Source organism: Hyla sarda, chromosome 3 (assembly GCF_029499605.1).
Source record: "Hyla sarda isolate aHylSar1 chromosome 3, aHylSar1.hap1, whole genome shotgun sequence".
Lineage (NCBI taxonomy): Eukaryota > Metazoa > Chordata > Amphibia > Anura > Hylidae > Hyla > Hyla sarda.
Window position 1 is genome coordinate 423,350,113 of NC_079191.1, and position 23,783 is coordinate 423,373,895.

The 23,783-nt window shown below is 42.9% G+C and overlaps 1 protein-coding gene across 2 annotated transcripts in view; it reads right to left on the reverse strand.

Moving 5' to 3' along the window:
* The window catches only part of RAB3GAP2 (RAB3 GTPase activating non-catalytic protein subunit 2), a 103,188-nt gene that overhangs the window by 34,787 nt on the left and 44,618 nt on the right, over positions 1–23,783 (reverse strand). For both annotated transcript variants that reach the window (XM_056568376.1, XM_056568375.1), the window contains exons 6-20: positions 23,029–23,104; positions 21,984–22,085; positions 18,267–18,366; positions 14,174–14,272; positions 13,612–13,760; positions 13,439–13,518; positions 13,222–13,311; positions 10,426–10,565; positions 9,912–10,128; positions 7,864–8,007; positions 6,386–6,468; positions 5,310–5,374; positions 5,115–5,205; positions 3,067–3,194; positions 1,868–2,081 (exon numbers count right to left, since the gene is read on the reverse strand). In XM_056568376.1, the coding sequence (XP_056424351.1) occupies positions 1,868–2,081; positions 3,067–3,194; positions 5,115–5,205; positions 5,310–5,374; positions 6,386–6,468; positions 7,864–8,007; positions 9,912–10,128; positions 10,426–10,565; positions 13,222–13,311; positions 13,439–13,518; positions 13,612–13,760; positions 14,174–14,272; positions 18,267–18,366; positions 21,984–22,085; positions 23,029–23,104 (1,778 nt within the window). The remainder of the gene's footprint in view (positions 1–1,867; positions 2,082–3,066; positions 3,195–5,114; positions 5,206–5,309; positions 5,375–6,385; positions 6,469–7,863; positions 8,008–9,911; positions 10,129–10,425; positions 10,566–13,221; positions 13,312–13,438; positions 13,519–13,611; positions 13,761–14,173; positions 14,273–18,266; positions 18,367–21,983; positions 22,086–23,028; positions 23,105–23,783) is intronic.

Sequence of the window (23,783 nt, forward strand, 5' to 3'; positions counted from 1 at the left end):
GATTTGTAAATTACTTCTATTGAAAAAAATCTTAATCCTTCCAGTACTTATTAGCTGCTGAATACTACAGAGGAAATTATTTTCTTTTTGGAACACAGTGCTCTCTGCTGACATCTCTGTCCATTTTAGGAACTGCTCTGGACAGTTCCTAAAATGGACAGAGATGTCAGCGGAGAGCACTGTGGTCATGATGTCAGCAGAGAGCTCTGTGTTCCAAAAAGAAAAGAATTTCCTCTGTAGTATCCAGCAGCTAATAAGTACTGGAAGGATTAAGATTTTTTTTTTATAGAAGTAATTTACAAATCTGTTTAACTTTCTGGCACCAGTTGATTTAAAAATAAAAAATAAAAAAAAGGGTTTTGACCGGAGTGCCCTTTTAATCTCTTTTCACACTTGATATCAGCATCCGTACGTTTGCGCCGTGATCTGTGGTTTTGATCAGTACCATTTTTGTTTTGATGGGACTTATTTGACCTCTTTTTATTCATTTTTTTCTGGTATATGAAGTGAACGAAAATCAGCAATTCTGGACTTCTTATATCTGTCGACTTCAGTCAAGCAAGGTCAACGACTCGCACAGAGCCGGGGATAGGGGACAAGTGTCTAAGACTGCAGTACTCCTTTAGTCGTAAGATAGTTAACACTGTAGCAGTGATCAATATTATCAGTGCGCCACTTATACAAGTTGCCTGTATTCTTCAATCGCCGATCAGATGGCACAGAGGCAGGTAAGGACCCTCCGGCCTTCATCTCAGCTGATCGGGACCCTGTGATTACCCCTCTGTTTATATCAAGATTGGAGTACTATACACAGGCACTAGGGGGAGGGGCATTTATCATTGTCTTTAGAGCTGTGTGTATATTTGTTTCTCCTTTGGCGCAGCACTGCACCTCAGGCTATTATTTTTTTTGGTTTATACTTTTTTAAATTTTTTTTTTTTTTTTAAGTGTGTACAGACTAGCTGTTAGGGTTAGTGTTTTGCAGTGGTAATGAATTTAACAACGGAGACTTTTTGTGAAAAGGCACAAAAAAAAAAAAAGACACCAAAAAGTCTCAAAACTACACCAGCCCAGACTTAGCTTAGCTTTTTGGTGTACGTGAAGAGTGAAATTTCAGAAAATGTGACCTGCACAAAGTGTATCAAATGTCCTGCAACAATTTAATAAAAATTTGTTGCTCCTACACACAAAAAAAAGGTGTAAAAAAATGCTTCACTTACACCTACAATGATGAATGCTTCACTTACACCTACAATGATAAAAGCTTCACTTACACCTACAATGATAAATGCTTCACTTACACCTACAATGATAAATGCTTCACTTACACCTACAATTATAAATGCTTCACTTACACCTACAATTATAAATGCTTCACTTACACCTACAATGATAAATGCTTCACTTACACCTACAATGATAAATGCTTCACTTACACCTACAATGATAAATGCTTCACTTACACCTACAATTATAAATGCTTCACTTACACCTACAATGATAAATGCTTCACTTACACCTACAATGATAAATGCTTCACTTGCACCTACAATGATAAATGCTTCACTTGCACCTACAATGATAAATGCTTCACTTACACCTACAATGATAAATGCTTCACTTACACCTACAATGATAAATGCTTCACTTACACCTACAATGATGAATGCTTCACTTACACCTACAATGATAAATGCCCCCCTAGGTCCCTAAATGTCACTGTGTATACCATCAGTCCTTAACTTGACACTTCGGCATAGTTCGGTAGCATACTGTACAAGAAAACTGCACTGGAGTCGGTGCTGATAATACATCTGTCCTAGTGAAAGGTTCTGTACCAGGATGGTGCTGCTGTGGATGTGCTCACCTAATGCAATATATTCCTCCTCACTTATCTTCTTTACATTGATCATTTTCTGCTCACACTCCAGGTACTCCAGGAACGCCTTTACTGGCAACACTCCGTCCTCATCGTCAGCAAAGCGCACGCCTGTCCTAGTGTGCTCCTGCTTGTAGTTCCGTATTAGAGTCTGTAGTCTTGTCAGCTCCTTCTCCTCCAGCCTCAGCAGCAGAGCCAGCTCCTGGAAGGAGAAAACCGTGTGCGACACTCATGTACAGTCACTAGGATGTGCAGCAATGGCTTCTGTCCCACTTGCCTCTAATGTGTCTCGGACGAGACCGGACCCAAGTCTCATGTACTATGGAAGACAAACGAAAATGTCCAGTCTAAATGCAATACGTGTATTTTTATTCAGCAATTAGCAAACATGATGAACAGGTGACGCGTTTCAGCCACAGTATGTGGCCTTGAAGAGTACCTCTCATCAAAAGATTTTTTTATATTTTATAGTTTAATATATATAGATTAAGTTTGTAATTGGATTCTATTAAAAAAAGGTTTTCCTTTCATGTGCTTTTTACTTTTGAAAGTAGGAGTCTCCCTAGGAGTCCCCGTTTCAGTGATTTCGGACTCCGAGTGCCGAGTCCGAAATCGCATACTAAGTGCAGCTCCCAGCCTGTCAATCAGACAGGCGGGAGCGAGCGGTGAGCGTGAATCCCTGCAGGACACGGCAGCTCAGTCCTCCGACATTCCTCCTCTCTGTATGGCCGGCCCTGGCAGGCATCAGATGACGTTGCGCCTGCCGGGCCACGCCCACTTCCTCCCCACGCACACAGCTCCAAACTGAGCTACCAAAGATAGATGTAAAAAGGTATTTACTGGGGGGGGTTAAACTTGAAATAATCACAGGGATAGAGATAGTTAGAGTCAGCGACAGACGGGGAGGGGGATTAGGGAAAGTTTAGTTGATGAGAGGTACTCATTAAGGCCACATACTGTGGCCGAAACGCGTCACCTGTTCATCATGTTTGCCAATTGCTGAATAAAAAGACACGTATTGCATCGAGACTGCGCTGGACATTTTCATTTGTCTTCCAAGTAACTAGGATATATCCAGTATAAGATCCATATGTACACATTTGTAGCATCAGAAGCTTTCCCGAGATAGATATATATATATATACACACACGCTATGGGCCACAGTTCACCTATTTTTCCTACTTACTTTGGTAGAAGGCGAGTTATCTGTTTCCACAGCAAGAGAACTGATATTCTGGACAGATTCATAGATGTGTAGAAGTTTCAGTCGGTCCTCACAAAACCCAAGCAGACCCTCGTCCACATAGTCCACCTCTGCAGGAAAATATACATTGCAAGAATGAGCAAAGCCTTCATCAATATAAGATATATGTCTTTACAGTACAGGGAGGTAAAGGGTTATCTCGTGTAGAAAACCTATAGTCATATAACCTAATAGGAACATGGTCCTCGGCTCAGGATCCTCCTCTCTTAGCCAGAATAGAGATCAGCTGCATAAAGAGTCTCTTGCTCTGGAGCAGCGTTTCCCAACCAGGGCGCCTCCAGATGTTGCAAGACTACAACTCCCAGAATGCCTGGACAGCCATCGGCTGTCCAGGCATGCTGGGAGTTGTAGTTTTGCAACACCTGGAGGCGCCCTGGTTGGGAAACACTGCTCTGGAGGACCTGTCCTGTGTTGTATTACATAGACAACACATTGATGTTTGTACAGTGCAATGCTTCATTTATCCTGTGGTGGCGCTGCAGGGAAGCTGAACACTTACTCACAGGTTTCCTCACTAAAGGCTGCATTCACACCACGTTTTTGCAGTACAGTTCCCGTATACGTTTTCAATGTGAAAACCGTATGGAACCGTATTGAAAACCGTATGCATTGACTCTCCATTGAAAACCGTATGACAAACGATGCATCCGGTTGTGTCCGTTTTGCACCTTGCACGGTTTTGTCAGTTTTTTTCCCATACCCAAAACCATAACCTACCACGGTTTTGGGTCCAGGCGAAAAACTGTATTAAACCGTATACGTTTTTTTAAAAACATGGGAGTCTATGGGAACTGTACAGAACTATATGTGCATATGGTTCCATCCGGTTTTCACCATCCGGTTTTTGACTTTGCACAGTTTTTTTTTCTTGGAATTTCAATCAAACAAGTGAAACTTTATTCATAATGGAGTGAAAAGTTAAAAACGTATATGTTTTTTTCTTAAATGGGCACTCTCATTAAGACTAATTTTGGCTATGGCACTCCTTATGGTAAATAAAAAATATTTCTAATATACTTTGGTTAAAAAAATGAAGTTTTCTATGTTTTATTTGTGCTTAAAAAAGCTCAAGAGCACATTTTCCCCCATCTCATCCACAGACTTTGGACCAAAGCCCAAACACAGGAAGTGCAGCCTGGAGTGCTGAGGGGGGGGGGGGGGGGGTCCAACCAACAGCATATGGCAGTTAAGTGTGAGAGGAGCTATGATTGGATGAGGTTGGACCCCCCCCCCCCCCTCAGCACTCCAGGCTGCACTTCCTGTGTTTGGGCTTTGGTCCAAAGTCTGTGGATGAGATGGGGGAAAATGTGCTCTTGAGCTTTTTTTAAGCACAAATAAAACATAGAAAACTTAAGATTTTTCAAAGTATATTAGAAATATTTTTTATTTACAATAAGGAGTGCAATAGCAAAAATAAATTTTAATGAGAGTTACCCTTTAAAAAACGGATGCAACCAGACATTATTTTTCAAACCGTATACGGGCTAAAATTTGAACACACGTTTTCATACAATTTAGTCCGGTTTTGAGGAATCCGTTTTTCATCAAAAACCTGATACGGGAACTGTATTGCAAAAACGTGGTGTGAATGCAGCCTAACTACAACTGACCGCTGGAGGTCCCAACAAAAAGACACTTTGGGGGGAGATTTATCAAAACCTGTGCAGAGGAAAGGTTGCTGAGTTGCCCATAGCAACCAATCAGATCGCTGCTTTCATTTTGCAGAGGCCTTTTTAAAAATGAAAGAAGCGATCTGATTGGTTGCTATGGGCATCTGGGTAACTTTTCCATGCACAGATCTTGATAAATCTCCCCTTTGTGTCAGCTCACTGTCAAGAGACCCTCCTTACCCAAGGATTGTCCAAAGTTTTGAAATTCCTTTTCCTTGATGTGAACTAAAACTTCCACAACAGGCCAGAGCGAGGTGCATTTTCAGTAATATTTTAATGTGTTTTCAATGACAATGTTACCTTGGCTCCTGAGAGAGTCCAGCAAAGTCTGCGTGATGCTGGTGAGTGAGGAGAGCGGCACGCGCTGACTGGCGAGGATGTTCTCCAAGGCCTGAAGACCGGAAACGCCATTGATTAATATTCTCTTTATAGGAGTATATCAAGCGCGAAATAGAAAAGCAACAAAAACTCCTGAAAAACAATCCAGGACTCTACCTGTTTCTTGGTGGCAGGATATTTAATATCTAGGAGAATCTCCTTTGCTTCGGCTTCCAAGCGGTCTACAACATAAGAGAATAGATATAACAAATTCACTATCAACATAACCTTCATCACAATCCTTACTGAGGTTATATGTTAACGGCTTTTATTTTATTTATTTATTTTTTTTAAATCAACTGGTTCCAGAAAGTTAAACAGATTTGTAAAATACTTCTATTTAAAAATCTTAATCCTTCCAGTACTTAGCTGCTGTATAAACAGAGGAAGTTATTTTCTGTTTGAATTATTTTCTGTTTTTCTGTCTGAGCACAGTGCTCTCTGCTGCCACCTCTGTCCATGTCAGGAACTGTCCAGAGCAGGAGAGGATTGCTATGGGGATTTTCTCCTGCTCTGGACAGTTCCTAACACGGAGAGAGGTGTCAGCAGAGAGCACTGTGGACAGAAAGAAAAGAAATTCAAAAAGAATAGAACTTCCTGCGGAGCATACAGAAGCTGATAAGTACTGGAAGGATTAAGATTTTTTAAATAGAAATAATTTACAAATCTGTTTAACTTTCTGGAACCGATTGATTTAAAAAAAAAGTTTTCCACCGGAGTACCCCTTTAAAGGTTATATGTTACACTATTTATATCAAATTGTAGACATTTATGACAAATACACAGGGTATTTCATGAATATCCAATTGGTAGGAATATTTCCAATTGGGAGTATGAAGGTCCCTGACCATAGTTCAGCAAGGAGAAGCGGGTGACCACTGCGTGGTTGTGCATGTGTCAAGTCAGCCGAAGCCATCAATTTCAGAGGGATCCATAGTCCTTTGTGTATGGGAGCCTTCTGACTGACAGCTGTCACGGGACAGAAAGATGTCTCTAATCCTGATCCTTTTGTTCCTAAAATGCCCCCAGAAGTCTAGCAGCATCTTATCCCCCTCTTCCAGTTCAGAACACATGCATGCTCAGCCAAATAGAAGGTGCACGTGTATGAGGAGAAGTGGTTGACGGAAGGAATAGGTGTCAACTAAAAGCTATGTAACAATTGATGCCAGCCTTATAGTGATAATCCCACTTACCATGGTTTGTAGCTTTAGCTTTTAGCAATGTGGTCAGCTTCTTTACTAAATGCATGTCTTTCGCCCTTTCACATTTCTTATCACTGAAAAAAATAAAAGACTTGTATATACAGCTCCATTATCCTTAAAAACATAACCATAATGGCAAAGATACAATATTCTGGATACGACCACTGCATCCTGGCACAGAAACATTTTAGGTGTACCTGACGTTATAAAAGAATGTTAATGTGTCCTAGGGACAAGTCAATAGTTTTTATCCGGTCGGTGTCTGAGGATTCAATCTTTAACCCATCATTAAAACAAGTCAGGAAAGAAGTGTGTGGCCTCAAATTCTCTTCTTGCTCGGAGTCTATGTGAGCGAAATGGCCCCATAGACTTACATAATAAGTCCTCCCTGGTCATGTGACAGAGTCAGGGGACTTCTCCTGGCTCGTTCTTGTGTTCGGTCTGTACACTCAGCCCCTGACCGTCAAAACTTTTAATACGTCTCTTTGACATATCAAAAGTGTTTGCTTAAAAAAAAAAAAAAAATCAGTGCCCATTGAAAATAAGGTTTATATAAGGGTGTAAATCAAAAAATCTAGGAGCCCAAAACATTTGAAAGGGATCCCGCTGGTGCGGCAGGATCATCCCTGATCATGCAAGTTTCTGGATTTTCAATGCTATCAGAATTGTCCTATACAGGTCCTAGCAGGACTTTAAATGGGTACTCCGGTGTAAAACATTTTTTTTTTTTTTTTTTAATATCAACTGGTGCCAGAAAGTTAAACAGATTTGTAAATGACTTCTATTAAAAAATCTTTACCCTTCCAGGACTTTTTAGCAGCAGTATGCTACAGAGGAAATTCTTCTCTTTTTGAATTTCTTTTTTTGTCTTGTCCACAGTGCTTTCTGCTGACACCTGATGCCCATATCAGGAACTGTCCAGAGCAGGAGAAAATCCCCATTGCAAACCTATCCTGCTCTGGACAGTTCCTGACACGGACAGAGGTGTCAGCAGAGAGCACTGTGGAAAACCCAAAAAACTAATTCAAAAAGAATAGAATTTCCTCTGTAGCATACAGCTGCTTATAAGTACTGGAAGGGTAAAGATTTTTTAATAGAAGTAATTTACAAATATGTTTAACTTTCAGGCATTAGTTTATTTAAAAAAAAAGTTTTCCACCGGAGTACCCCTTTAAGCCTGCTTGTGCTGGGACTCAATGTCACATTGCTGCTCAGCCAATTACTGGCCGAGGTGGGACACAGCTGCGGCGTACGATTCACTGAGCTGCACTGAAACACATTGACCCCCGTCACCAGGAAGCGGATAGCATTGGGCACTGGACCAGTGATACCGGAGAAGTGTGGGAGGACTGGGCATCTTTATTAAAAATAAATTAAAAAAAAACACCCTTCTGCTGGAATACCCCTTTAAGCCTTGGCCAAGCCACATGGAGTTGTTCTTTTTGAGTAATAGTGGTCAGTCGACTTACCTGAGAGCCAGATGGAACGGGATGTTGACCGTCCTCACATTCCCAGACACTGGGTCTATCAGGCAGATCTGATATGTCTGCGGCTGCCAGCCTTGGCTTGTCACATTGTTCAACCCCATGATCTTATACCCGGGGTACAGCAATCTAAAAGGGGAAGCATCCAGTCAGTCTACATCTAGGGACAGACACTGTCATTTCACTTCACAATCTAACCTAGATTAATGTTAATATCAGCCCGCACCATCCATTACTTAACGCTATGCCTCACAATACACAACTTAAAGGGGTACTCCGCTGCTCAGCCTTTGGAACAAACTGTTCCGAACGCTGGAGCCGGGAGCTCGTGACATCATAGCCCCGCCCCCATGATGGCATGCCCCACCCCCTCAAAGCAAGTCTATCGTGGGGGCCGGGCGTGATGTCACGAGAGGGCGGGGCTATGACATCATGAGCTCCAGCGTTTGGAACAGCTTGCTTCAAACACTGAGCAGCGTAGTATCCCCTTGAGGGTGCGTTCACACGCTATTTGTTTTTGCGGGTTTTCTGATGCGTATGTGAAAGGGTGCGGGCTCTTTTTGGCTGTCATCTTGCGATCACGGGGCCGGAGTATCTTGACATTACGACTCCGCCCCCGTGTGACGTCATGCCACGCTATGCAAGTCTATGGGAGGGGGCGTGACGGCTGTCACGCCCCCTCCCATAGACTTGCATAGCGGGGGGTGACCATGAGCGATTGTGTTGTAAGGAGGAGAGCGAGTATTCACACATACACCTCCTGCAAGTCTATAGGGCTATTAAAGGGAATGTGTCATCACAAAATGATCTATTGTATAAATGATGTTTTTTATGTTAACCATAATCTTTTAGAATTTTTTTTTTTTTTTCAATTTACCTTTTTACTATCTATGCTTTAAAATAATCCTGAAATGTTGCAGTTTCCATTCTGGCCACTGTGCCTAATACTAAGCTGAGACTTCCTGTTCTATACAGATCACTCCCCGGCAGTCTCCTCTTTATCATCACAGACAGGAGTACAGTGAAAGGTGACACCAGTGTATAGATAACAGGGGAACACACAATATCTGTTATTCACAGATCATTATCCCTGTAGAATAACCTCTGCAAAGGTCACGGAGCATGCTCAGACAACGTTTCCATTCATGCGAAAAGGGCAGCTCCAGTCTATTGTTGCCTATGCCCATGGGGCTTGCTGTAAAGCATAACTATATATGCTGTTTGGCAATATTGCTGTCTCGGTCTAGTACAAACAAAAGGAAAAAAAATAGAAAATATAAACTGATTAGAAAAAAAGTATGTGGATCTAATCTGGAAAAAAAAAATCTAGGTGATACATTACTCTGTTTATACACTGCACAGTCAATGAAAGAGCCAGAGATACACAAGTACAGCGCTTGTGCATCTCCAGCTCGAGCTAAAAGGGTGCATCAACCACAGCCGCTCTGTGCACGAGAAGATCCAATGCCACAGCCGCTCTGTGCACGAGAAGATCCAATGTTCAGAACAGAAGGCTTCAGAACATCGGGACGCCAGGCAGGAGATCACAGGGTGTCTTAGCATCATACACTTAGGGGGAGATTGATCAAGACGTGCACCGAGGAAAAGTTGACCAGTTGCCCATAGCAACCAATCAGATCACTTCTTTAATTTTTCAGAGGCCTTTTCAAAAATGAAACAAGCGATCTGATTGGTTACTATGGGCAACTGGTCAGCTTTTCCTCTGCACAGGTTTTGATGACTCTCCCCCTTAACCCCTATCCTGTGGATAGTACCGGAGTTCCCCTTTAAGTACAGTGGAGCTCAGTAGATATTTATATGAACATAGTATTGCAGCAAATATGTCAATTGCGCATCAGTACAGCATTCTGTGCTTTTATTTCCTGTCAAATCTGATAAAACTACCAATAGAACCTCTGACAGCAGTGTGAACAGAGCCAAAACTATAGGGATTGGAGTTTACCCACTGTATGGAGACATCTGATCACATAAAACCATTAACCCAGAACATAAACACCACCAGTAGACCTTACCTGCAGTGTTTCCCCACATTAAAAGCCCCAACGCGTGGACCTTGTTGGGTGCTCCACACCTCCAGAATCCCGCGTCTGGGAGCATAAATGACCAAGAACTGGGCGACTCTACATGGCCCCTGGGTGCTCCCAAAGGGAGAGAAGTGTCCTCTGTCAGCTTCCCGCTCATGCAGGTCCTCCACTATCTGCATCCATCCGATCTGGGCATCTCGATAACCTTCAAAGTATAAGGACAGAAAAATGTGAGAAACGACAGTGTCATCGAATACAGCAGCATATTGTGAGTAATCCTCCTCACCATATGGTCCATAAAAATGGTGTACATCTGCAGTTTCAGATCAACTTGATTCAATAAAAAGAATTTTCCAATATAGTTCTGTGCTACACAGTCAGGATATTAGATTGTAAACTCTGTTGTCAGATTAACTGGTAAGGCCAGAACTATATATATCTAAGCAAACCTTAAACCCATCAGCAGGATTATCTACAGTTCACCAGACTACACCAGTATTACCTTTCCACATGCGTACTGCAATTCCTCTTCCTACATCCAGCAGAATCACTCTCCCAAAGTCATCGGTCACCGCGGCGAGTGTGTTACAGGGAGACAGAGTGATGCTCTCCCCATGACGTCGAGAATCTGGGAGGCCAAACCTAAAGGCAAAGGTCAAGGAGACTTATAGTAAGAGGCAGGGCTATAAGTCAGTGATCACTTAAAAACACACCACCAGTCTATGGCCGCATGGGATTTGGTCCCTATTTTGAGACATTTGTCCACCTCCTGTATAGGGATGGGCAGGGTTAGAGTTTTTAGGCCACTAACATATTTCCTCTCCAGCATGGTGCCCATCAGGGGCCTCTTTTGTCCCCATTGCTCTTCACCCTGGCCATAGAACCCTTGGCAGGTCTTATTCGATCCTCCTTTCCCTGGTTGGGTTTAGGTGTGGTGGGTTGGAGGAAAGAGTGGCTGACGGCACGTTTAAGAGTCATAGAGTGACGACAGAGCGAACTCCCTGCTGTTGGGTAGCTCTGGGTGTCTGCTTGTGACTGCCAGTGGGAAATCTACTGTTACAAGAAGACACACAGAGCTACCTGGCCGCAGCAGAGAGCTCGCTCTGCAGTCACTATGACTGTTGTCGGCTCATGCGCAGTGTGAAACATGTTGCGAATGCGCTGTGTGTAACCCTATTCTATTACTGATTTTGGTTCCTATTCTGGCTTGCATATTAACATGGACAAATAAGCTCTTATGCCCCTTGACCCTCTCCCTCCCTTACCACGGGTACAGGAGTCCCAGATACAGGTAGTTTCAACCTTCAACTATCTGGGTATCCAGGTGACTCCCCCATTACATGACTAGGTTTCTCTTTACCTTGCTAGATAAGAGTGCTTAGAAAGTTGGACAGGCTAACCTAACTAAAATGGTGCTTATACGCCAGCTTTTATACATCTATCAGAATTTCCCTGTCTGGGTTGCGATGCCCCACTTCACTAGGATACAGCACCTTTTACGACAACTGGTGTGGTGAAGCGGTGGTGAAGCTGCACAGCAAAAAAAAAAACTAATAAAATGTAAACTAGCCAGTACAACTACCTAATACATGGGTGCGTGCTTCTGAGATGAAGCTGCCTTGAATTAGACTGGGTGGTGAAGTTGCTTTCAATTAGACTGGGGACTCTGCAAAAGGACCTCTTACAGTAAAAGCTGCAGTGCAGTCCCAGAATCAGTGTCACAGGGTGAAGTTAGGAGAGGGCACTATTCTTCATATAAGGGACATTCATAAAGTGTTAACACTTTTTAACTCTGTTTCTTTCAAAACGAATTATAGAGATCCCTCAACTTACAATGGCCTCAGGTTCCAATATTTTCACTATATATACAATCGTCTTTTCTAGACCAGTGTAACTTGAAACCAAACTCAACATACAATGCGATGGACAGTGCAGATCTAAGAAATGTGTCAGTGGCTGCTCCTTTGGGCACCAGGTGAGGACGGCTCCATTTTACTTTTTTAGGACACTGTGTACTGTACAGGACCCTGAAGAAGCTCCTGTCCTCTAAATAGACAGTGATTACAGTTCCCAGAAGATCTTTCTTACTTTTATATGTAAGGATTTGCTTTATCTGTATTAGTTATCTACTTATTTTGGTTTAATCCTCACTTTATCCTATTTTTGGATGAAATTTTGGGGCTTCAGAACCAATTACCAGGTTTCCATAGAGTTATGGTCTCAACATACAATGGTTTCAACATACAATCGTCTCAAGTTACAATAGTGATCGTGGAACTAATATTTTAAGTCCCTTGAGGGACCACTGTACATCACTTTTCCACATAGTCACCTTGCCAGACAGAACTAGTCGCTAACTCTCTCACTCACTAAGTCAAGACCAATTACTCCTCCTCCCGCCTTCACCGTTTCTAACGAAAATATAAAGGCCGGCATTTATCATTGTAGGTGTAAGTGAAGCATTTATCATTGTAGGTGTAAGTGAAGCATTTATCATTGTAGGTGTAAGTGAAGCATTTATCATTGTAGGTGTAAGTGAAGCATTTATCATTGTAGGTGTAAGTGAAGCATGTATCATTGTAGGTGTAAGTGAAGCATTTATCATTATAGGTGTCATTGAAACATTTATCATTGTAGGTGTAAGTGAAGCATTTATCATTGTAGGTGTAAGTGAAGCATTTATCATTGTAGGTGTAAGTGAAGCATTTATCATTGTAGGTGTAAGTGAAGCATTTATCATTGTAGGTGTAAGTGAAGCATTTATCATTGTAGGTGTAAGTGAAGCATTTATCATTGTAGGTGTAAGTGAAGCATGTATCATTGTAGGTGTAAGTGAAGCATTTATCATTATAGGTGTCATTGAAACATTTATCATTGTAGGTGTAAGTGAAGCATTTTTCTACACTTTTTTGTGTGCTGGTGATGAGACGAGCACCAAATTTATTGAGCAGAGCATTTGATAGATTTTGTGCAGGTCACATTATCTGAAATTTCTCTTTTCACATACACCAAAAAGCTAAGCTATGTCTGGGCAGGTGTAGTTTTAGAGACTTTTCGGTGGCTTTGCGCATTTTTCACAAAAAAGGTTCAGTTCATAAAACCCGTCCATATTATGTGTATTGTATAAAATCAGTGGATTGCAACTCAAAATCAGCAGAAATGTGTAAAGCAAAAGGCGCAAATAAACCCTGCTTGAGCCTTTTGTAGACACAAAAAAACAGTCTAAAGACAATGATAAATGTTGGTCAAAGTGCGGAAAATTGTTGAACGTCCTTCGTAATAGCCATGGGATACTTACCGGACAGCCAGAGGGGTAGCAGGCTCAACTTTAGGTTTTTGCTTCTGCTGTGGTTCTTCCTCGTGTTTGCTCTTCCAGCCTAGCCAGCCACTACAACACAGAGAGAGATGGAAATAGATCACAGATTATACAGCCGAACGACATAAAATACAACTACCGTAAGCAAGCGCGTACAACAGACCAACAAAATCGGCAATGCAAAATTTATAGAAAGTACCTGGCAGCACTAAAGAGGGCTGAGGTCAGTTTACTGGCAACTGCGAGAGCCACGTGGGATAATAATGGCTGCGTACTGCCCTGCAGAGACAGACAGGTAACACTGTTAGGACAAAAAAAAAAAAAAAACATCCAAAAGGAATACATCAAATACCGTACTATCACAACACTGACCTCCAGGGCAAAAAAGAAGCCGGTGAACGGATTAGAACCCACAGTAATATACTGAGACATGGTGGGAGGGCTGCTCTTTATGGCGGCATTAAAGCCCCCCAAAACGGAGGCAGTCTTCATCTGATCAAATGGAGAGAGGGCCGTGATGCCTAGGAACAGAGGAAATAAAGTAATAAATATATTATAAAACATCAAACATATATTTTATGTAGAACATTATTTAGGGCATAGGCCACAGCGCTACTATATGCCACCGATGAACAGAACTGCACCTCGGTATATGTGGCTTTGCCTGGTACTAAAGCGATATGTCGGGTACAACAGATAGGTCCCGGAAATGTATCCACTGTGTTTATATGGAGAGGAAAATGTCCCAGGGGACAGCTTCGAGCAGTGTTTCCCAACCAGGGTGCCTCCAGCTGTTGTAAAACTACAACTCCCAGCATGCCCGGACAGCCTTCGGCTGTCCGGGCATGCTGGGAGTTGTAGTTTTGCAACAGCTGGAGGCACCCTGATTGGGAAACAATGCCTTGGACCATGTGTATGAAGCAGATTTACTCACCAACGCTGACATGATCAACTATAGTGTCAATATCCTGCAAACCCCACTTCTTATAGGCCAGAGGAGGGGGCTGGACGTTTTCGTTGCCAGAAGCAGCAGCTGATTTTTAAAAAGGAACATAAAAAATAAAAAAGTATAGAACATGATTTAGCATTGGTTCTTGGAACAAACAACGATATGTTAAATAGAAATGAATGTAATTCAGTGTTTATAATCCTAGAAACATTAGACTATTCACGGTGTTACGTAAGTGTTACACTGCCGGGTACAATGCTACAACCCAGTGCGGCGGTGCCAAGAGAAGAACAGGAGCCGACATGTAAGTGGGGAGGGATACGGAAATGTAAGGGCTCATTCACACTACGCAATATTCCAGGCGGAGGTTCTGGAGCAGGCGGCAGCAAAACAAGCCGGGAGATGTGATCGGGGGAGGGGGGGGGGGGGGGGAATGTGACAGGTTGGGAGACAGAAATGGGGGAGATGTGAAATGGGCGGCATAAAATAGGGGTATAGATTTGAAATGGGGGGATTTCACCATTTATTTATTATATCGCATTGCATATCGAAATCGCAATATTTAGGCCCATAATCGCAATCGCTAATTTTCCCCATATCGTGCAGCCCTAGTGTGAATGGGCCCTAAGGGTCTGATCTGGATAGATTTTAGGATCTGGTCTGAAGAAAGGAGTTATTTGGGGTCTCTATTTAGAAGTCTAGTCTGAGATAAAAATTTTCAGGGTATAGATACATTTTTGGGAGATTGGCTTGGAGTCTGGATCAAAGGGGTTATTCCAACAAGAAAAAAATATTCCCTATGCACAGGATAGATTCTAAATAGGTGACCAGTGGGGGTCTGGCCACTGGGACCCCCATTGATCATGAGAGCGGAGGTCAATTAGGATCAATTGCCATAGCATTAATCAGTGTTATTGGTGCTCTGCTTATACAGCCTGCTGAGGTTGCCTGTATTCTCAGAGCACTGATCCAACAGAACAGAGGCATGTAAGGGACCTCCCGCTGTTAGGTTAACTGATTGGGACCCCGCGATCTTGCGGCAGAGGTTCCCATCAGCACCCTGAGCTAACTGCAATTTTGCGCACAATCTCCAGAATGGGGCTCTGACTCTTCACACTGCAAAAAGCAATGGGTCGGCCTCGCACTCCAAACATTGTCAATGGGAACCCAATAGGTCGTCCTCGCACTCAAAACATTGTCAATGGGAACCCAATGGGTCAGCTTGCACTCCAAACATTGTCAATGGGAACCCAATGTGTCGGCTCGCACTCCAAACATTGTCAATGGGAACCCAATGTGTCGGCTCGCACTCCAAACATTGTCAATGGGAACCCAATGGGTCGGCTCGCACTTCAAACATTGTCAATGGGAACCCAATGTGTCGGCTCGCACTCCAAACATTGTCAATGGGAACCCAATGGGTCGGCTCGCACTTCAAACATTGTCAATGGGAACCCAATGGGTCAGCTTGCACTTCAAACATTGTCAATGGGAACCCAATGGGTCAGCTTGCACTTCAAACATTGTCAATGGGAACCCAATGGGTCAGCTTGCACTCCAAACACTGCCAATGGGAACCCAATGGGTCAGCTTGCACTCCAAACACTGCCAATGGGAACCCAATGGGTCGGCCTCGCACTCCAAACATTGTCAATGGGAACCCAGAGAAAGGTCAGATTTCCCTTAGTATCAGACACTTATCCCTTATCGTGTGGATAAGTGTTTCCCAACCAGGGAACCTCCAGCTGTTGACAAACTACACTTCCCCGCAGGCCCAGACAGCCAAAGGCTGCCAGGGCATGCTGGGAGCAGTAGTTTTGCAAGGGGTAATTTCAAGATTAAAAATTATTCTTATTCCACAAGATAGGGGATAAATAGGTGATTGGGGGTGGGGGTCTGACCACTGGGACCCCCAATGATCAAGAGAACAGAGGTTAATTGTCTCCAAGGTAAATGGAGAGGCAACGCACGTTCTGGGTAATACGGAAAAGCATTACAGATGGGGAGGTACGTGCTAATGGCAGATGACGCATTCCCCGCGGCCTTCGCTTAATCTCTCTTGTACCAGCTGTCACTTTTTTCCTTTATGCCACATCTGCTAATAAGCAAAATCCTAATGATCTCGTAGAAGTGAGAACTTTTTATCAGTTTTTCCGCATTCCAAGGGGAAGAAATAAACCAAGAAAAAAAAAAGCTACAACTAAACATTGGATGCGCTAAATTAACTTCCACCCACACAGAAATAAATGGACGTCATGGAAACGTTCCTACAAATGGATGGACACTGCATCATGGGCACGTAAGGGAGAGATCTAAGAGCGTCAACCATGTGGGCAACGAGGCGAAATCTCTAGAATGTCTACAGATTTAACTCTCTAGTGTTGTACTATTTAATGACTACATAAATACAATTTTACCACTGTCTTTAAGAAGTTTGTGTAATTTTCTACCATACTTAATTTTCTAACATACATATTTCAATTCCCCAGCATTTTGAAGGGGTACTCCACTCAGTGACATCTTATCCACTTTCCAAAGGATAGAGGATAAGATGTCTGATTGCAGGGGTTCCGCCACTGGGACCCCCCCGCGATCTCCGTGCAGCACACGGTATTCTATGCCAGGTACTGCTCAAGTCACGGAAACCCAGCATTCCCGGGACTGGAGATGTGACGTCATTACGCCCCCTCCCATAGACCTGAATCGAGGGTGGGCATGGAGTGATGTGACGAGGGGGCAAGGCGTGACGTCATGTCTCATGTCCTGGAAACATGGTGTTTCCGAGACTGGAGCAGCATTCGGCACAGAACACTGTCCCAGCAGCGGGACCAATCCTTTGGATAGGGGATAAAATGTCTATGGGTGGAATACCCGTTTAAAGAGTACCTCTCATGATCTTGTTAAATTGTATAATCCTCCCAGTTCATGGCCCCCATCATGATAAACCACCCCCTGCTTTTATATTTATTATTTTTTCGTTTTCTACCTTGATGTTGCTCTGTATTTTCTGCTCAGTCTCAGATTCACAGACTTGGAAGGGGCGTTCCCCAGCAGGCGTGAAATCATCTGAAGCCATACAGGGGAGAACTTCCTCCCTCACTCTGCTACACACAGCCCAGAGCAGTTCAATGTGAGATGAGCTATGATTGGCTAAGGCTGCACAGGCCAGCCAGCAGGAATCCAAAGTCTGTTCAAGAGATTGGGGGGGGGGGGGTTATGTGCTCTGGACAAGTAGGGAGACACCTAGTGACAGCTTCTTTAAACACAAAACACAGAAAACTTTTTTATTTTTTTATTTTCTTTTAAACAAAGTACATTAGAAAGATTTTTTTTTATTTACCATAAGGAGTGCAATAGCAAAAATAGTGTCCATTTAACCCCTTAAGCTGTTGGGGATGGAGGGCGTACCTGTACGCCCTCCGCCCACTCCCTGTCTATAACGCGGGCCCAGCACCTAGCAACGGCTGGGACACGTGGCTAATAGCGCACGGCACTGATCGCGGTGCAGCGCGCTATTAACCCTAAAGTGAAAGTACACTCATGCTGGTTAGCTCAGGGGGCTGTTCGGGATCGACGCGGCGATTTTACGTTTATGCCGTTCACCATACGGGATAATTACGCGACGATACAAAATATGTTTATTAATAATTTTTTTTACATTTTTGGGGGGTAAAATGGGAAAAAACGGGTGATTTACATTTTTATTGGGGGAGGGGATTTTTTACTTTTTTTTTACTTTTTTAGTCTTTTACTTTAATAGTCACCATAGGGGACTATTTATAGCAATCATTTGATTGCTAATATTGTTTAAGTGCTATGTATAGGGCATAGTACTGATCAGTGTTATCGGCGATCTTCTGCTCTGGCCTGCTCGATCTCAGACCAGAGTAGAAGACCCTAGGAGACTGCTGGAGCGCTAGAGATTCTCCATTTGAAAACTTTTTTTTTTTCCTCCAGCGTGCTCCTTTAACCTCTAACTCAATAGTAGGTTACTTGCAGTCCTACATCAAACCACCCAAAAAATATCATGTGTTGAAACAAGATGAGCAGGACGGACAGCAGGTATGTTCCAACCTACCTCGTGCTACTTGATTGCGACAAGCCCTGAGTGACTGGAAGAGGCTGAAGCCATCGATGGTCACAATAGCAGATGGGTAAAGGATGCTCATTTCTTCATGCTACAGGAGGAAAACAGTGAAAAAGTGAGAAAACGCAAATAATAATAATCTGCAAGCAGTCGGCAGTCAGGACAGCTGTCGTGGTTAATATGCCCTGCTCCTTATAGCAACTCATTTTCGCTATACATTATTATTGTTAATAATTATATTAATTAATAATAATTATTGTTAATAATTATATTAATTCATAATTATATTATATATATTATATCATCATCATTATTTATAATAATACTAATACTGTAAAATCTCCCTTGTACCCAGGGCCGCTGTCAGGGGGGACAGCCAATACCCCAGTAAGGGGCCCAGGCCCCCGCTGCAGAAGCCCCAGTACAGAGCAGAAGACCAATGTTTAAACAGTGATCTCCTGCTTCAGTACGTCCACCGGCCACATCATTCACCCCCATGATCCCCTCCATGCCACTTTATACCCCTGTGCCACATCATTTCCTCTTGATTCCCCCTTTATTGCCCTCTGTGCAAATTCATCACCCCCTCTTTACCACCCCCTGTGCCATTTCTTCTCCCTTTATCCCCCTCTGCCACTTCATAAAGGGGGGTGAAGAATTTACACAGAGGGTAATAATGGGGGAATGAAATGGCACAGGGGGGAAATCAAGGGGAAATGATGTGGCACAGTGGGTTATAATTGGGGGGGGGGGGGTAATTTGGGACAAGAGGAATAAGGTGGCATAGGGTATAAAGGGGGGATGAAATGATACAGGGGAGGGAGGTGATTAAATGACACTGGGAGATTCTACTGTAATATTTCTTTTCATCATGTCTTATAGGTAACTACACTCTGCAGTTAGTACAGGACAGTATTTGGTCATTTAGAAAGATTTTTGAGCCTTTTTTCCCCCAATATTGGACATCTCTCAATAGTGGACACTTTTTTATTCCCCGTGAGTGTCTGCTATTGGGAGATTCTACTGTAATAATTACATCAATAATTATTATTATCAATCATTCAATAAATTTAATAATAGAAATGAATTATTATTAATAAAAACAACAACAATTAAATTATTATTATTAACAATGTCGCAAAAAATGAAGGGTTCACTGGTATTTTATTCACAAGATAGAACTAACTAACCATATTTTCAGATCACGGGTAGTACATTTATATAGAAGTATCAGCAGCATAAAAACAAACATAAAAAATAAAAAATTAAAACACAACAACAAAAAGCCAGTGCTGAAACTATCTCATGGCGGACACCAGAATGACACCATTGACTTTATAGGTATATTCCCAACATCAAAATGTATGAAGGAACGTTCACCCTGCGGAATCCCCGTGGAATTCCGCGCAGTGAACAGTATCATTAGTGTGAATGGGTCTTCCGCGAGACCCGTTCACACTGCGGAATTTCAGCGGCGGCTGAACAAGGCAAAGTGTTCTACATCCCTATTGAGGCTCTCTGTAGCCCAGAAATCCATTTAAAAAGCCATTTTTAATAGCGATTCGCTGTGAATAAATTTAGAATGAACTGAATTGTTTTGGAAAATTTAGTGAATCTCTAATTACTTCTTATAATTACTATTATATAATAATAATAATAATGATAGATAATAAATCATATATACATATATATATATATATATATATATATATATATATACATACATATACAGTGACCCCCCCGACCTACGATGGCCCCGACATACGATCATTTCAACATACGATGGCCTCGCAGAGGCAGCATCAACATAGGATGCTTTTGTATGTCGGGGCCACCGCATAAACGGCTATCCGGCAGCGCAGACTGCTTCAGCTGCCACCGGATAGCCGTTTACGGTGCCCCGTGTGGTCCGCTGACGATCACTTACCTGTCCTCGGGGCTCTGGCGCGTCGTCTTCGGGATCCCCTGCATCGTCGGCGCTCTCCATCGTCGCCATCACGTCGCTGCGCACGCCGTCCTGTCATCCAATAGGAGCGGCGTGCGTAGCGACGTGATGGCGGCGACGGAGAGCGAGGATGCCGGGGAAGCAGAGGCCTTGCCGGAGCGTCGGGGACACCCCGGGGACACGGCGACAGCGATGGACGGCGACATCCCGGGCAGCGGTGACGATCCGGAGCAGCGGGGACAGGTGAGTATAACCTCCAATACCAGTGGTCTTCAACCTGCGGACCTCCAGATGTTGCAAAACTACAACTCCTGGCATGCTGGGTGTTGTAGTTTTGCAACATATGGAGGTCCGCAGGTTGTAGACCACTGTCCTATACTTTACATTGCACGGATCCCTCAACATACGATGGTTTCAACAAATGATGGTCCATTTGGAACGGATTACCATCGTATGTTGAGGGACCACTGTATGTATGTATACATACATATATATATATATACACACACACACACACACAAACAGTACAGAGCAAAAGTATGGACACACCTTCTCATTCAGAGTTTTCTTTATTTTCATGACTATGAATATTGTAGATTCACACTGAAGGCATCAAAACTATGAATTAACAAATGTGGAATTATAGACATAACAAAAAAGTGTGAAAATATGTCATATTCTAGGTTCTTCCTTTTGCTTTGCACACTCTTGGCATTCTCTTGTTGAGATTCAAGAGGTAGTCACCTGAAATGGTTTTCATTTCACAGGTGTGCTGGTGTGGAGGAGGAGGTGTGATGGTGTGGGGGGGGAGGTGTGATGGTGTGGGGGGGAGGTGTGATGGTGTGGGGGGGGGTGCTTTGCTGGTGACACTTGGGGATTTATTTAAAATTGAAGGCATACTGACCCAGCATGGCTACCACAGCATCTTGCAGCGGCTGCTATTCCATCCGGTTTGCGTTTAGTTGGACCAACAGGACAATGACCCCAAACACCTCCAGGCTGTGTAAGGACTATTTGACCAAGAAGGAGAGTGTTGGGGTGCTGCGCCAGATGACCTGGCCTCCACAGTAACCGGACCTGAACCCAATAGAGATGGTTTGGGGTGAGCTGGACCGCAGAGTGAAGGTAAAAAGACCAACAAGTGCTAAGCATCTCTGGGAACTCCTTCAGGACTGTTGGAAGACCATTTCAGGTGACTACCTCTTGAAGCTCATCAAGAGAATGTCAAGAGTGTGCAAAGCAGTAATCAAAGCAAAAGGTGGCTAGAACCTAGAATATGACAGATTTCAGTTGTTTCACACTTTTTTGTTATGTCTATAATTCCACATTCATAGTTTTGATGCCTTCAATGTGAATCTACAATTTTCATAGTCCTGAAAATAAAGAAAACTCTGAATGAGAAGGGGTGTCCAAACTTTTGGTCTGTACTGTATATATATATATATATATATATATATATATATATATATATATATATATATATATCTATCTATCTGTCTGTACTGTGTATATATATATATATATATATATATATATATATATATATATACACATACACACAGTACAGACATATATATACATACACATACACAATATTTTTTATAATAGGTATCCCAGGAAGTTATGAAGCATTCACATTCTCTACTGTAACCGTGTACAAGGTCACTTTAAATTTGTGTATGGAACGGAAGAAGAAGAGGAAACGCGGCTATTTATATGCATTGGTGAGAAATGGTGAAGATGTCCGTAGCCAGACACATTACCTGCTCAGTGACTCCTGGGTGTCTTGGGATCTCATAGGTCCTGCTCTTGAGCTGAAGAATTGGATCTTCATTTAAAAGTTGGGCAAGGAGCAGAACCCCACTCTGAAAAGTAAAAAGTCCATTATAAAGAAGTGAAATTAGACAGAGGTGTAACTACTCAAATCCAGACATCCTAGGAACCCGATGTGGGTTACCACAGTCAATAAAGGGGTACTCCGCTGCTCACCGTTTGGAACAAAACTGTTCCCAACGCTGGAGCCGGGAGCTCGTGACGTCATAGCCCCGCCCCCTCATGATGTCACACCCAACCACCTCAATGCAAGTCTATGGGATAACCCCTTTAAGTGGATAACCCCTTTAAGTTGAGTAACCCTTTCATGTTCAGATGCGTATAAATCTCTCTTGGTCATATGATGCATACACAGAAGCACGGCTCAATACACTTCGGGGTTATGTCTGTCCTTTTAACTTTTTGTTTTCTTTACACTTGTCCCCCTAGAGCAGCGTTTTCCCAAACAGTGTGTCTCCAGCTGTTGCAAAACTACAACTCCCAGAATGCCCAGACAGCCAACGGCTGTCTGGGCATGCTGGGAGTTGTAGTTTTGCAACAGCTGGAAACACACTGTTTTGGAAAACACTGCCCTAGAGGACTTGTATGAGCCATCATTATATGGCTCCTACAGATTGCATTGATTCATCAAATCTGTGTTCTATTGGTAGAGTCTGCCACAGGCAGAGAAGAGAAACATGGCAGCCTCGGAAGGCTAGGTAAGCCCTCAAGCTGGAGGGACAACCCAATTTTTGTTGCCAAAATTGAGCCATTTAACATCACCACATGAGTAGCAGAGATTTATATTCACTAAAAGGAACCAAAATAATGGATTCTATTAAATCACAGCAAGCAGAGATGCTGAAAACTGTGAGAAATGGATGAAGACCGTATATTGGGAAATTGTAAAACCTCTTACTAAACAAAGGAGAAAATCATTTTACATAGATGTTATTTTGGATATGGGTAAAAAAAAAATAAAAAGTCTAAACTAACCTCAGTGTAAAACCGCACGTAACCAGATGTGAAGCCGATGACGATACAGGTCCAGTCCGGCCTCCCGGTAGAGCTCCTGTATAATAAAGACAAGTGCAGCTAAATACACATAGAAATATATGTACATACTAAAGCTGCCCATACATATTAGCGTAAAGATGGCCAACCCTGGCAATATCCTGACAGCCTGAAAAAAAAAATATATATATGGGATGATGTCAGCGCGTCAGGTATGTTTATTCACAACGCCCGATCCTGATGTTCTACACTTCTCATGAGGCTGTGTTAACACATTGCATTTTTTTTCTACATTTCATTGTTTTTTGTTCTATTTTTTTATATGATTTTCGCAACATCGCTGCACAAAAAGGTGCAAAACGCAGCAAAAACAGATAAAATGCAGCAAAAAATGAATTTGAACACTGCCTAAAGACTTCATCTCTTCATAAAACACTAAAATTGTGATAATGTTAAAGGGGTACTCTGGCGCTAAGACATGTTATCCAAAAGGATAGGGGATAAGATGCCTGATCGCGGGGGTCCCGCCGCTGGGGACCCCCGTGATCTTCCATAGGCTTGCATTGAGGGGCGGAGCGTGACGTCACACTGGGCGGAGCCGTGACATCACTATGCTCCGTCCCCGTGATCGCTAGTAATCAGACCCGGAGCGAGTACACTCCGGGGGCTGATTTTAACGGGGTGCGGTGTGGAAGAACGCGGGGGTCCCCAGCGATCAGGCATCTTATCCTCTATCC